Source organism: Onychomys torridus, chromosome 18 (assembly GCF_903995425.1).
Source record: "Onychomys torridus chromosome 18, mOncTor1.1, whole genome shotgun sequence".
NCBI lineage: Eukaryota > Metazoa > Chordata > Mammalia > Rodentia > Cricetidae > Onychomys > Onychomys torridus.
The window spans coordinates 64236480-64250711 of NC_050460.1; the positions used below are offsets into that span (position 1 = coordinate 64236480).

Genomic DNA, 14232 nt, shown 5'->3' on the forward strand with positions numbered 1-14232 from the left:
ACAAAACAAAAACATGTAAAAGCTTATCTACTTCAGCTCCTAGAAACAGATATATAAGGACCAGTACTGTTTAATAGTATTTTTTAATTTGCTTTTCAGGTGGTTCACAGAACCAGTACACTCAAGAGTTTGATTAGATATTGCAACATTAAAATTCCCCAATACTGACTAGGATTCCAGTTCACTGTGTACATTCTCACTGCTTTCCTCAGAGAATGAAGTGACTTTTTGTTGACAGTGATTGGCAGTAGTAAGGCTGCCTGATATAATTGGCAATCCACTGGCCTGCTTCCCATCCACGGTTGAGTGTCACAGGAAGAAGGGTTGGAAGCTGTTCTCTTCTGAAGCTTTCCTGAGCAAGTCTTGTTTTTAGCACCCTGAGTTAGGGAAATAGCTCAGACTCACGTAATTAGACAGATCTTTTAGTAACTTACTGACAAAAAAATTCCCTCTCAACTCTAGTAGGAGGTCTTAACATGGAGGAACTACTATTTCGATAAAGGATACCAGATAAGGCAGGAATATAATAACAGGACAGGAAGCTCAACCCCAAGTCTGGCCACTTAGAAAGGCCTCGTTGATAGAAGTTACAGTATTTCCCTGTGCCATGGGGAAAATGCCTCTTCATTAACAGCTGTTCTCCATACCTACCCGGGAAATGGAAAGGCCCCAAGTCTCTCGTGTGTGGCCTCTGAATCTCCGAGAGTTACTCACAGCTGTCATAGCTCTCAACCAGATGTTACTCTACTAGCTTAGGTAGTAAATCTGTTTTCAAGTTTGTGGCTTGAGGTCACTGATGTTAGAAGTTTAGGCCTAAAGATGGAAGAAGTTTGGAATAGAAAGTTCCTGCCCAGGAGAATTCACACTACCTTCTTTGCAGTGCTCAATCTCTTGAGCCCCTAAGGGAAAACTAACATAATTTCACAGCAGACATTTGAGTTACAGGGTCTGTGAGATGTGGTATCATCCCTTTCTATTTCATACACAGGTACCATTCCTTCAGAGCACAGAAACATGAAGATTGTGGCCCACAGCAAAGCAAGGGTCAGAGGAAATACACAGTAAAGACAGCTCGTAGGGGAAGAGAACCCATGTTGGCTTTCCATCAGAGACTCAGTCTTTGCAGTGAAGTGGACACTGGCAGCCATCTGCAGTCTGGTTAGAGGACTAGATCTAGTCTACACACACCAGCACACATTCCTAGTACATGCATGTAAACAGGAACTCGAGGCAATGCCAGGTGACGCAGCTGCAGTAAATGCTTTACAGCAGAGAGGGCAATGCGCAGCGGCTGAAGTCTCCGGGACAGTGCTGCTGTCCCTCCAGAAGTTTTCTTGAGGTATTATTTCATGTTATGAATCGCAACTTCACCCCAAAATTCCCGAAGAACTGCCCTGTTCTCCATTCTATTCTTTTACCCTTATCCTGAAGATTCACACAGCCAGTTCACATCTCATTATGACAGTTTCTCCTGTTTATCCCCCAATGAAGAAGGGAACTGAATTATGAAAGATGACATCATTGAAATCCCATGGAAAATAATTCTACCATCTTTTCTGAGGATGACTCCCAGACACAGAGGCCAAAGCCACCACATAAGCCAAACTGTGTCTCCATTTGCACATAGGCAAGAACCCCAGAGCCCCTCAGCTCAGAAACCTGACATTCTGGCCATTTAGGCATGATCCTTGACAAAATGTTTCTACTGCAAGCCTGAAGGAGAAGCACACCAAGTGTTTGCTAGACATCTCATGGAGGGATGCCATGGGATGAGGTGGGCAAAGAGGAAGGGGTGTGATCTTAAACCAGTTCAAGTGACCCTGATAGATGATTCTATTTTCTAGTTACTGGCTCTCCCTTTCCCTCTAAGAATCTTAGAAACACAGATGCCGCTTCTCAAACAAGCTCTTCAAGTTTCTGACTTTATAAAAAGTGCTTTCTTTTCCCTGAGGCAGTGACAGAGCCCTAAAACTAGTGTTTCAAGATTAGGTTCCCCCTACTCTGGACTGTGTGTGTATCATCTGCTCCCTTCCACTTTCATCTCTGAGAACAGAGTCTCCGTTTTCAACGCACACCCCCAATCATTCTACCTGTTCTCTGAGCCTCCGTTCTCTTCTCTGTGTCCTAGATAAAGAAAGCCAATAGAAATGCCCAGTGGTTGGATGAAGTCACCCCCACAGTTCTACCTGAGACACTGCTCTTGAAAGGCAGGAGTGCCTTCCTAATGATGCTGGGAGCACAGCCAGGCACAGCGCCACAACAGTCCCTCCTCCCTAAGCAAGGCTCTTGATTCTTTACTGAATATTTTTTAGTGGTAGTAGTTAAAATATACATAATCTTTATTTTTGTTGTGTTTCTAATATTGGGATGAGTCCAGGTACTCACATACGCCACTCAAATGCTACCACTGAGCCACATCCCAGGCCTTCCCTATGCTGAACTTCCCCTGTCATGTTTCATATTCACACCCTGCTCACTGTGACTTTTCTATGGCTGTGCTTCTCTCTTCTGGCCTGCTTTTCATCATCTAGAAGCAGCAACATTTACCTGCATTTAAAGTTCTAGGTCATTTATAAAAATCTGAAACTAGGGAACTGCACCTGCTGACAGTGTCTCCAGATGTTGTTCCCAAGTCTGTAATGTGTCTCCTCAGTGTAACAAACCACAATCCTGTAAGAACTGGTGTTTGGAAATTTGCCTTAGTGAAGAACATGACTGAGTCCTGCAAGTTAGAACAAATGTGACTTCCTTCTTTCATAAATATTTTTCGTTTACCCTCAAAACACAAGGTGGTGCTTTTCCTTCCCTCCCCTCAGCCACAGGCATCGCCTGGCTTACAACCAACCATCTCATCCCGTAGGTGAGTTAGTGATGCTTCTGTTTGGCCAGCACTACTTGGAGACAGCACAGAGCTGTGCTCTTTTACAGGGACAGGAGGAAGCCTAGCTAGATTTACTTAAGTTGAAATCACATGATTCTTAAAAAGCCATAGTAACAGGGAGTGAGGCAGCATACTGAGGTGTTTACGACTAAGTTTAGAGCACATGTTTCTCTCCCAAACTACCAAGTGCTGGAGTTAGCAAAGGCAGAAAGACATAGTGCTGGGAAAGCAGGAGACCAGGGGCTCCTCGTACAGAAAGAAGAGTCAGGTACAGCTGTAGAAACAGGCAGAACGGTACCCCTGCCTCCTCATGCCCTCAGCCAAGCACTATTTCTCTTGATTTAAATCTCAAACCAATTGTTGTGCCGGGAAAGACAATCTGGCTGAGTCAAAGCATCACAATGAAGAAATTCAACAGAAAAGACACTGGACTCGAGGCTATTGGCCAAGATGGTATGAGTCTAGCCCCCGTTCCAGGACAGGCAGTCCATGGCTCCCTGACCTCAGGCCTCCTTTGCCCCAACCCAAGGCTGGGCTACTTCCTGATCTACTCCAAAACTCAGGCCAAGGACTCCAGGTATGCCAATAGGAAGCACTGGGTCATGGGATCTTTGGTGGCTGTGTACATGACTCAGGTGGACACTTGTTCACGCAGGCCATAAAGAAACAAACACCACTGCCATGAAACCAGAAAGTGAAATGCTCTACAGTGTAGAGAGGATTCCTCTACTATGCAGAGGGCTACAAGGCTACATAATGGCAAGATAAGGTGCAGGGCCAGGTACATAGCTATCCCAGTTCCTGGATGCAGCCATGCTCCCCTTGTCCTCCACCAGGCTGGCACACAGGGAGTGACCTGAGTGCTCCCGGCCCTGCTGGCTCCTCGGCACCTCTGTCCTAGGTGGTGCTGTTGCTGGTGATATCTTCTCTCCTTGGCGCAGATGGCTGAGCTGCCGTCAGAGCTCAAAGAGAGGGTTGTATTTCCTAATCTCCTGAAGAAGTTTTTCTTTGTCCTGGTTGGCATTGGCCAGTGCTTGTTTGATGTCCATCAGTTCTTGCTGTAGGGCAGGTAATCCTCTCTCCTGAGGGGTAAGTAGTTCACCATTAGGGAACACAGCCAGACCTCCTTGCAACACCACTAGTAAGGAGGCTGGGGAAGGAGAATTCACAGAAGCACCAGTAGGGCAATGATTAGAACCCAAACAGTTTTCCAAGGGTCCAGTTCCCTCGCTGAGCTCATCAGCTCACGTCTACAGCCTCTAGCATCAGAAGCTGCTGCTGGTGACAGGAGCCTACGCTACCCACTACACACACAGATGACCTTTTAGACCTCTGAGTTTCATTGCTCCCACAATTACAACCCCCTAGAGGTTTATGGGGAGCTTGGTCAGGTCCTTACCTCAAGCCCCAAGACCTGTCCTTCGGGCACCAGGAGCACCTGTTCTTTTGGGACTTGCTGCTTCTCAGGTACTGCAGCCAATGGTGTGTCCTGAGCAGGAGCTGGTGAAATAAGCATTTTCAGTGACAAACAGCTGCCAACAGTCAGACAGACCGACTTGTCAACTCTATCGACTCATCAGAGAAAGGCAGAACAGAGGAGCTGAGAAGCCTACTCACCGCCAAGGTGAAACACACCATCATCACTCCGCTTCAACACAAGATGCTCCACCGCCAAAGTGATGGGGACAGGGCCAGGGGACGTTGGATAGATAGGAGGGATATCATCCTGAAGGACAAAGGGGAACCACATGACTTACCCACCCAGCTCAGGACATATCCATACTTCTACCATCCAGTTTAAGGCATTTGACGCCACTGATTCTCCAGATACTCTTTTGTGTATAATTATATTTATTTATTATTTCTGTATGTCTGTGTGTGTCTGTGTCTGCATGTCAGGGCTCTCATGTGGAGGTCAGAAGACAATTTGTAAGAGTAGATTCTCACCTTCGACCATGAGAGTCCCAGGGACTGAACTCGGGTCCTCAGGCGTGGCAGCAAGTGCTTTACCCACTGACCCATCTTGCAAGCTTGCCCACACATTCCTGTAAGGTACAAGAGGCATAACCAAGCCTCGCCCGCCCTAGAGATGGTGAGACTGAGATTCACACAACCAGGAGCTTGGCATGGTTACATAGAATTACAAATGACCTAGGCTTTGTGGGAGTGTGTGCATGCATGTGTTCACATTCATGTGTTCATGTGCATGTTCATGTGTGTACATGTGGAGGCCAAGGTGTCTTACCTCAATCATGTTCTTCCTTTTGAGGTTTATTTTGTGTATAAATGTTTTATATTCGTGTATGTATATGTATCACTACATGCCTGGTGCCTGCAGAGGTCAGAAGAGGAAGTCAGATCCCCTGGAACTAGAGTAACAGATGGTTGTGAACCACCAAGTGGATGCTGGGAGAGAAACTCAAGAGAAACCACTGAACCACTGCTGCAGCCTTCTCTCTATCCTATCTGTGAGATGGAGCCTCACGGAACCTGAAGCTCACTGGAGAGCCTGTCCCTGAAACATTCTTGTCTCCACGTCCACAGAATGGGTCTTTCTAATGTATGAGGAGCAGCTTACACTTAGGCTAGTGCTGGAGCAGCAAGCCCTTCACCAGCAGAACCATCTTCCTACCCCAGTCCAGGCTTTGACCTGTGCCGCCCATGCCCACGCTACTGAAATACTGGAGACAATGCTGGACTACCTTTTCAATGGCTCACCGAGCTACAGAGGCCAGGGTAAACACCAAGGTCCCTCTCACCTTGAGGGTAATGCTGGAGTTCAGGAGCTCAATCTGCATCGGGACTACCACTGGGACTTCCTCATCCTCCAAGAAAGGCCCCAGACCGTTGAGCACTGAGGTGAACAGCTCCAGGTCACAGCCCCGAAGTAAGAACCGCAGGAAGCCATTCTGTGTGGCCAGTGGAGAATGAACAGATGCACCAGGCCCCACCTCAAAGCGCAGGCCTACAGCAGGCCTGATGTGGCCAGTCTTCAGACTTGAGGATTCCTGGAAGCTTGTACCTTTGAGAAGAGAGCCGAGAAAAACCTATTAACACAGAGACTGTGACTTAGTTCACGCCTGTCAGATGGGATGGTGCTAAAATGCTGGCATAGGGGAAGTGTTTACAACAGTCTCAATGAAATAAAAGCAATCTTTAAGATTTGTTAATAAAGCCTGGCATAGTGGCGAACACCTTTAATCCCAGCACTCGGGAGGCAGAGGCAGATGGATCTTTGTGAGTTCGAGGCCTGCCTGGTCTACAGAGTGAGTTCCAGGACAGCCAGGACTACACAGTGAGATCCTGACTTGAAACAACAACAAAAATCCCAAAACAAAGATTTGTCAATAAAAACAATGTTTTGTGAAAAAAAAATTAAATCACAAAATAATAAACACTATGAGTCTATTTAGAGAAATATCCAAAATTAAGTAACATTCTGATGGAAACAGATGGAAAAGTTATAATGTAATGCAAGAGAATGGTTGCTTAGGACAGCGGAGGGTGGGCCTAGGGTGGGCCTGAGGTCAGAGAGCATCTAGCAGGCTGCAGTGCTCACTGAGCAGGTGGACATGTGAGGTGTATATATACAGTAAGGAAGGTGTAAGAATCCACTGCAGTGCTATTATTTTATATGTAACCTATAAATATTCTTTGGTAACGACTTAAGATTTTTAAAACTATGAAATGAAGCCTGTGACATAAGCCAGAGTGTCCGCCCTCTGATGAACATGAATGACACAGGTTCCTGTCAGATACAGCTTTCTTGGCAGCCGCAAGGAAACCGCAAGGACACTCTTCCCGGTTAAACCCAGCGGGGTCTGGAGGTGAGGATGGACACTACCCGGTGAGTGTAAAGCTCGCATTACCCATGCAGAGCTTCAGCAGGCCTCCTGTTAGACGGGGACTCACTGGAGATTCCCCCACAGCTGCTAGAGGAAAGAGCCAAGTGCCTGGCACCGGAGCTTACAACACAGGGCCGGAGCCAGCTAACCTCGCCTGCCTGGGGAAACCCGCTTTTCGGGAATGGCCGTCATCTGTACCTGGGCACTGTCCATGTAAAAACTGCCAGAGCCCCACGGTGCCCAACTGTCGCAGGGCCAGTTCTTCTGCTTGCAGGGCTACTGCCAGGTCCTCACCCCGAACTTCAATCCCAAATGACACTTCATTCACCTGCAGGACCAAAACTGACACCTGCCAAAAGAGATTCTCTTAGTTTTGATTCCCAACTTTGTGCCTGACCCAGAGCCTATCCCCTCCACAGAAGGAAGAAGCCTGGCAGCTGACCGAGTGAAGGACGAGGTCACCACTAGCTGACGCGGAGCTGTTGGTCTCTGGCAACCCCTGGCCACAGTTATCCAGAACAGGGATCCCTTGAACACCACTGTCATCCAAGACATTTGTTACAGACGCTGGTGGGACAGACTCTGGACCAGATTCTGCATGAAGAAGGTAATGAAAAGGGTCAAAAGTCTTAGAAAGGTCTGTTCACATCTATCCTCTAAAAACTGCAACAACTGTAAAAAAACAAATATAACAGCTGGGCATTTGAAATCTAACTAGAGAGCTGATGAATTTAAGGACTGTTGGGTTTTTTGTTTGTTTGTTTGTTTTAATTTATTATGTATACAGTGAGTGTTCAGCCTGCAGACCAAAAGAGGGCACCAGATCTCTCATGTAGATGGTTGTGAGCCACCATGTGGTTGCCGGGAATTGAACTCAGGACCTCCGGAAAAACAGCCAGTGCTCTTAACCTCTGAGCCATCTCTCCAGACCCAGGACTGTTGTTTTTTTAAAGTGCAATACTGTATTTGGTCAAGAGATAATCAGAGTATGGTATAGATATACAAAGAACAATATCTGGACTTAAAATGGAAGGAAATTCTACACTACACACATTAAAACCTAGAGTCCTGCATACACTGTAGTAAGTAGAATACACAAATCATAAAAAGACAAGCAAGTGGAGTTATGGTAGCACATGCCTAGAATCCAAGCACACAGGAGGCCTAGAGAGGAACATAGGTTCGAGTCCAACCTGGCCAGCATAGTGAGACCTTGAATCAAAAAGCCAAAACCAGGAACTGAAGAGAAGGCTCAGCGGTTAACAGCACTGGCTGCTCTTGCAGAGGACTTAGTTCTGTTCCCAGTGGCTCACAGCTGTCTATAACTTCAGCTCCAGAGGATCTCATGCCTCCTTCTGGCTTCTGAGGGCCTATCCTCACATTCACATACCCATACACACACACAATTAAAAACAAACATCTTGGCTGGGCAGTGCTGGTGAATGCCTTTAATCCCAGCACTCGGGAGGCAGAGGCAGGCGGATCTCTGTGAGTTCGAGGCCAGCCTGGTCTACAGAGTGAGATCCAGGAAAGGTGCAGAGCTACACAGAGAAACCTTGTCTCAAAAAAGCAAAAAAAAAAAAAAAGAAAAAAAAAAACTTTTTAAAAAGCCAAAACTATGCCTCCCCCGCCACCCCCCCAAAAAAACAAAAACTGAAAATAGAGAACAAGGGTTGGCAAGAATGTGGAGAAGAGTTGGGCGGCAGTGATGGTGCACGCCTTTAATCCCAGCACTAGGAGGATCTCTCCAGTTTGAGGCCAGCCTGGGCTACAGAGTGAGTTATAGTGAGTTCAAGGCCAGGGATACACAGAGAACCCATCTTGAAAAACCAGAAAAAAAAAAAAAAAGACTGGAGAGAAGCAAACCCACCCTAGCTGTATTCAAAGGAAACACAGTAGTATAATCAAGGAGTGTGTGCACCGCCATGTTTATTGTAGCCTAGTCACAACTGCCAAACCACACAAACAACATGTGTCCACGATGCAGTGAACAAAGAAAAGTGTGTGTGAGTGTGCAGGAAAACCTGTCACTTGAGGCAATATGGACACATACTGTCATTTATATATGGTATAGGAAACAATCAGACATATTGCAAAGAATAGAATGATGGTTACTATGGAGAGAATACAAAGATGTTGGCCAGAGGGTATAGTCATTCAGCTGGGCAGGAAGAGTAGATGGTATATATGTGAGATGACATCTATCACCACATAAACACACACATCACAATTTGTCACTCTCCTATGAAAAATAAAGGGAAAGAAGGGACCAGTGGTGTGACTCGGTGTCAAAGCACTTGCCCAGCACACTGAGAGCCTCGATTAGAGCAACACCAAAAATAATTATAATAGTATCAAAAGACATAAACATGTTCTTCAAATATTCTGAAGGAATCATTTAATAAGTTTCTATTTTGATAAGCTAAGAGCGTGTGACTTCCAAAAGTGATAAATTTAATTCCTGAAAGTTAACCATTGTATGGAGATAAAGAGATGGCTCAGTGGTTAAAAGCACTGACTGTTCTTACAGAGGAACCAGGTTCAATTCCCAGCATCTTACAGAGGACCTGGATTTAATTCTCAGCAACGGATGTGGTGGCTCCCATCTGTAACTCCAGTAAGGGATTTGATGCCCTCTTCTGGCCTCCATGACACTGCACACACATGTTATACAGATATACACAAAGGCAAAACACTCATTCATACATACATACATTCATATAATTAAATGTATACAACTATCTATCTAATTATAGATAGTACATATAATTTTTAAAAGTTTAAGTTAATCATTGTATCAACAGACAAAAAGCTTCAGGTTATTTTCCAACAATAAAATACACAGACAAGAGGTTGGGAGCCCTAGCTGCTCTTGCAAAAGACCCAAGTTCAATTCCCAGCACCCACTTAGCAGTTCACAACAGTCCATGACTCTAGTTCCAGGGAATCCAGCACACTCTTCTGTCCTCCAAGGGCACCAGGAATACTCACAGTATACTTACATATATTCAGACTAAACACTCATGCACATAAGTAAATATAAAAATTAATAAAAATTAACTAAATATAGTAAATAATAACTAAATAAATCTTTCAAACTTAAAAAAAAAAAAAACCCAGGCAAAACAAAGCCCAGAGGCAAGCATGTGCCACTGACAACAGATACCAATCAACTCTGGTCAGCTGGTCTTGTGGCTCAGAGAACTCCTTTGATTGAATATTTTCTGTAATAAATGTTAAGTATTGAACAATAACTTGTAAGAGAGATAGGAATGATGGCACATACTTGTAATCCCAGCACTTAGGAGAGTTAGGAAATACGGAGTTCAAGGCTAGTCTGGGTTACACGAGACCCCCCACCCACCCAAAACAACAACAACAAAAGAAAAAAAACCCAAAGAAATAAACATAGAAATAACCTAGGAGATGTGGGAAATAAAGCCATAAAAACATGTAATGAATTTTCTCTCTTTTGTTTTGGTTAGGAAAAATACCTATTTTATCCTGTCTCAGCTCGACTGGAATTCTGCTGGTTTGAGCATTAGCTAGAAAGCGAGCCCACTCTCTGGACTAATGCAACTTTACTCTTACATACCGGACTCCAAAAGCATCACAAAGCTATCACTGCCGTCGCTGTCTACTGAAATCCGGTCTTCAGGGCCACTGCTGTCCACTGAGACACCATCAAATGACTGCTGAGAGACTGTCCTCTTCATGGAGAAAAATCGGAGCCGGGCAGCACCTCCACTCACTGGGGCTGCTATCCCCTCATCAGCCTTGGCCGTGGCTTCCCTATATTTAAAAAAAAAAAGTTAAAAAAAAAAAATCAATTCAGCTTTGAGGACGGCCTTGTTCCCTTTCAACTCACCCAGCGTCAGTCTAATACATTTCCCTAGCTCAGACAATGTGAACACACACTTGCTGTTTGAGCATTTTAACTACTTAAACATCTAGTGACATAAAATCTCGAGGTCATTCAGGGTCATGCCATTCACAGAAGAGGCCGACCACCGACCACCCTAGTGATAACAAGTGGTGTCAAAGCAGCCACATGCACTTTACAAGTCTTGTTTTTATGAACTTGTGTATGGGTACACACACGTGTATACACACGCACAGATGCATGGTTTCTGTGGTGGACAGCAGAGGGTGCCAGCTTCCCCGGAGCTGAGTGACAGAAACAAGGTTCTGAGCTTTCTGATTCGAGTCCAGCAAGAGCTCTTAAAGGCTGACCCATCTCTGCAGCCCCATGCCACAAGCCTGTGTTCAACTGCTCTGGAGAGACCAGAGGACAGAGGGCAGGCTCAGCTCAGGTGCGCTGGGGGTTGGAGAGGAAAGGTGATTAATGCTAAAAGACAGATGGCTGAAGAGAGAGCTTAGAGCCCTTCCAACTCCACTCTCAGAGGTGAGTCAACAGCTGAAGTAGGATGAAGAAAAACGCAAGTCCTCTAATCTCCATCAAGTGCTTCTCACACAACCACACAGACTGCATCCAAATCATACAAAAGTTTAGAAGTTGTGGTTTTTCAAACTTGGTGGAGGTGATGTCTTTTAAGACAGCGTCTCAAACCCCTGGCATTCTTCCCGACTCCCGAAGAGCTGGAATTCCAGAAGTGTGTGCCCGTAAAACTGCTTAAAGATGGAGCTGAAGAAAGCTTGGTGGGTAAGAGCACTGGCTGCTCTTCCAGAGGACCTGGGTTCGGTTCCTAGCACCCACATGGCAGCTCACAGCCACCTGTAACTCCAGTTTTGAAGGATCCAACACCTTCTTCTGGCCTTTTCAGATGCTGTGCTCACGTGGTTCACAGACATAATGCAGACAAAACACTGAACACCAAAATTAACACAAAATAAATCTTTAAAAAGTAAAAAGAAAAGAAACAGGGAGGCCAGGTATTGGGGAATATTACTTTAAACTAGGCAAAGAAATGTTATATTTATTTATGCTACATTTGTTTAATTACGTAAAGTTGTATTGCTAGCCAGGCAGTGGTGGCACATGCTTTTAAACCCAGCACTTGGGAGGCAGAGGCAGGTGGATCTCTGAGTTCAAAGCCAGCCTGGTCTACAGTGTTGAGTTCCAGGACAGGCACCAAAGCTACACAGAGAAACCCTGTCTCGAAAAAACAGACAAACAAACAAAAAAAAGATGTGTTGCTGTTTCACTTTGCCTGCCTAAGGCACCTCACTGGTCTAATAAAAAACTGAAGGGCCAGGAGAAGGAAAAGGAGTCTGGCTTTCAACCTATATCCCACCACTCAGGAGCTACATGACATTTTTTTCTTTTTGACACTGTTAATAAAATAGTAATAACTCATGTTCCAGAGGAGCTGTATGATCTTCAGCAAGTTTTTGCCTTGCTGAGTTGTTTCCTATTAAATGTGGCCTGCTGGGCTAGAGAGATGGCTCAGGGGTTAAGAAGGCTGACTCTTCTTCCAGAGGATCTGAGTTCAATTCCCAGCACTCACATGGCAGCTCACACCTATCTGTAACTCCAGTTTCAGGGGACCCTGACACCCATGGCAAAACCACCAATGCATATAAAAATAAGATAAAATATATTTAAATGAGGCCTGCTGTCAGTATGTCCCATAGAACTATAGGAACTCAGTAGGTAAATACCACACTAAAGGCAAACCGGACACACAGTCTAGTATTATTACACACTGGTCCCTTTTTGTATATGTGTGTGCTTATGTGTATTCACTTTTTTTTTTTTTTTTTCCCGAGACAGGGTTTCTCTGTGTAGCTTGGAGCCTTTTCCTGGAACTCACTTGGTAGCCCAGGCTGGCCTCGAACTCACAGAGATCCACCTGGCTCTGCCTCCCAAGTACTGGGATTAAAGGCGTGAGTCACCAACACCCAGTGCTTACAGAGATCAGAGGTCAACATCAGGTATCTTCCTCAACTGCTTCATCACATTATATTTTGAGACAGGGTCTCTCAGTTAACCTGGAGCTCCCCAACTTAGTTAGAAATGGTGGCCAGCAGGTCCAAAGGGTCCTCCTGTCTCTTCCTCACTAGCTTTAAGATTACAGGCAGATGTCCAGCTTTCTTTTATGTTGGCGCTGGGTATACCAACTAAGCCATCTCCCCAGCCCACCAAGGACCCCTGTGAGGTTTCCTCCCCGGCCTCCCTGGCTGACTACCCTAGCAGGCACTATACACACAGGCACTGCTTAGAGACCCACTTAGGACAATTCATACAGAAAAAGCTCCAAGGAGCTGGAGAGATGGCTCCTCAGCTAAAGCATCTGCCAGGCAAGTATGAGGACCAGAGTCTGGATCCCTAGAACCCACAAAATGCCAGTGGACATGGCATCCCACCTGTAATTCAGGTGTGGAAGGCAGAGATAGGCAAGCTAGCTAGCTAGATTAGATGTACAGGTGAGTTCTAGGTTTGACTACAAGATCTTGCCTCAATGAGAAAGGCAGAAGAGGGATCCAGAACGAATGACACCATCAACCTTGGCCCTCCACACACGCACACCACATAAACATGGGGAAAGAGGGCCTGGAGAGCCAGCTCAGTGGTCAAGAGCACTGGCTGCTCTCAGCAGACCTGAGTTCAATTCCCAGAATCCCCATGGTGGCTCACAACCATCTGTAATCCCAATCCCCGAGGATTTGATACCTTGGGCACCGCACGTACATGCAGACAAAACATCTACACACGACAAATTTATCTAATGGAAAAGGAAAGAGCTCTGATTCCTCAACTGTAATGCCATGCATGGTCTGTGGGCCACCAAATGTCCTAGAAGAGACTCCCTCTTCCTCCCTTTCTCCCTCCCTCCCTCCCTTCCTCCCTCCCTCCCTCCCTCCCTCCCTTCCTTCCTCTCTTCCTTCCATCCATCCATCCTTCCTTCCTTCTTTCCTCCCTCCCTCCCTCCGTCCCTCTTCCTTTCCTTCCCTTCCCTTCCCTTTCCCTTCCCTTCCTTCCCCTCCCCTCCCCTTCCCTTCTTCCCTTCCTTCCTAACTTCCTTCCTTTCTTTTTTTTTCCCCCTTTGGTTTTTGAGACAAGGTTTCTCTGTGTAGCCCTGGCAGTCCTGGAATTTGATTTGTAGACCAGGCCGGCCTGGAACTCATAAGAGATTCACCTGCTTCTGCCTCCCAAGTGCCAGGATTAAAGGGATGCATGACCATGCCCGGCTGTTCTATTATCTTTCTAAAAGCTCAAGACACTCACAGGAAAAGCCATCATTTCCAACCTCCTGACTATGCCTCTTGGATTTTCTTTCATCCTATTATATCCTCAATGCTTGGCACAGGACCAACCACACAGTGAGCTCAACACTATTTCCCTTCTCCACTGCTCCAGCAGATGCTATTGCAGCACTGCCACAAAGGACAAGGCCAGGGCACAGCTCTGTTCATCAGGTCTGGGTCAAAGAGCAGGACCTGCCTCAGGCATCACTCTCCTTAGCTATGAACGAGAAATGCAAATACAAAGTTCTGCAGCTACTTTCCTGGGCTGTTATGGGGGTCAAATTAAACAAAGAGATT

At 45.8% G+C, this 14232-nt stretch overlaps 1 protein-coding gene across 1 annotated transcript in view; it reads right to left on the reverse strand.

Annotated features, from left to right (window-relative positions):
• Positions 1-64: 64 nt before the first annotated feature.
• Uhrf1bp1 (UHRF1 binding protein 1) overlaps positions 65-14232 on the reverse strand; it is a 51759-nt gene continuing 37591 nt past the window's right edge. The window contains exons 15-21 of the mRNA XM_036167228.1: positions 10322-10518; positions 7169-7320; positions 6925-7075; positions 5641-5903; positions 4499-4607; positions 4281-4381; positions 65-3963 (exon numbers count right to left, since the gene is read on the reverse strand). Of these exons, the coding sequence (XP_036023121.1) occupies positions 3838-3963; positions 4281-4381; positions 4499-4607; positions 5641-5903; positions 6925-7075; positions 7169-7320; positions 10322-10518 (1099 nt within the window). The 3' untranslated portion in view covers positions 65-3837. The remainder of the gene's footprint in view (positions 3964-4280; positions 4382-4498; positions 4608-5640; positions 5904-6924; positions 7076-7168; positions 7321-10321; positions 10519-14232) is intronic.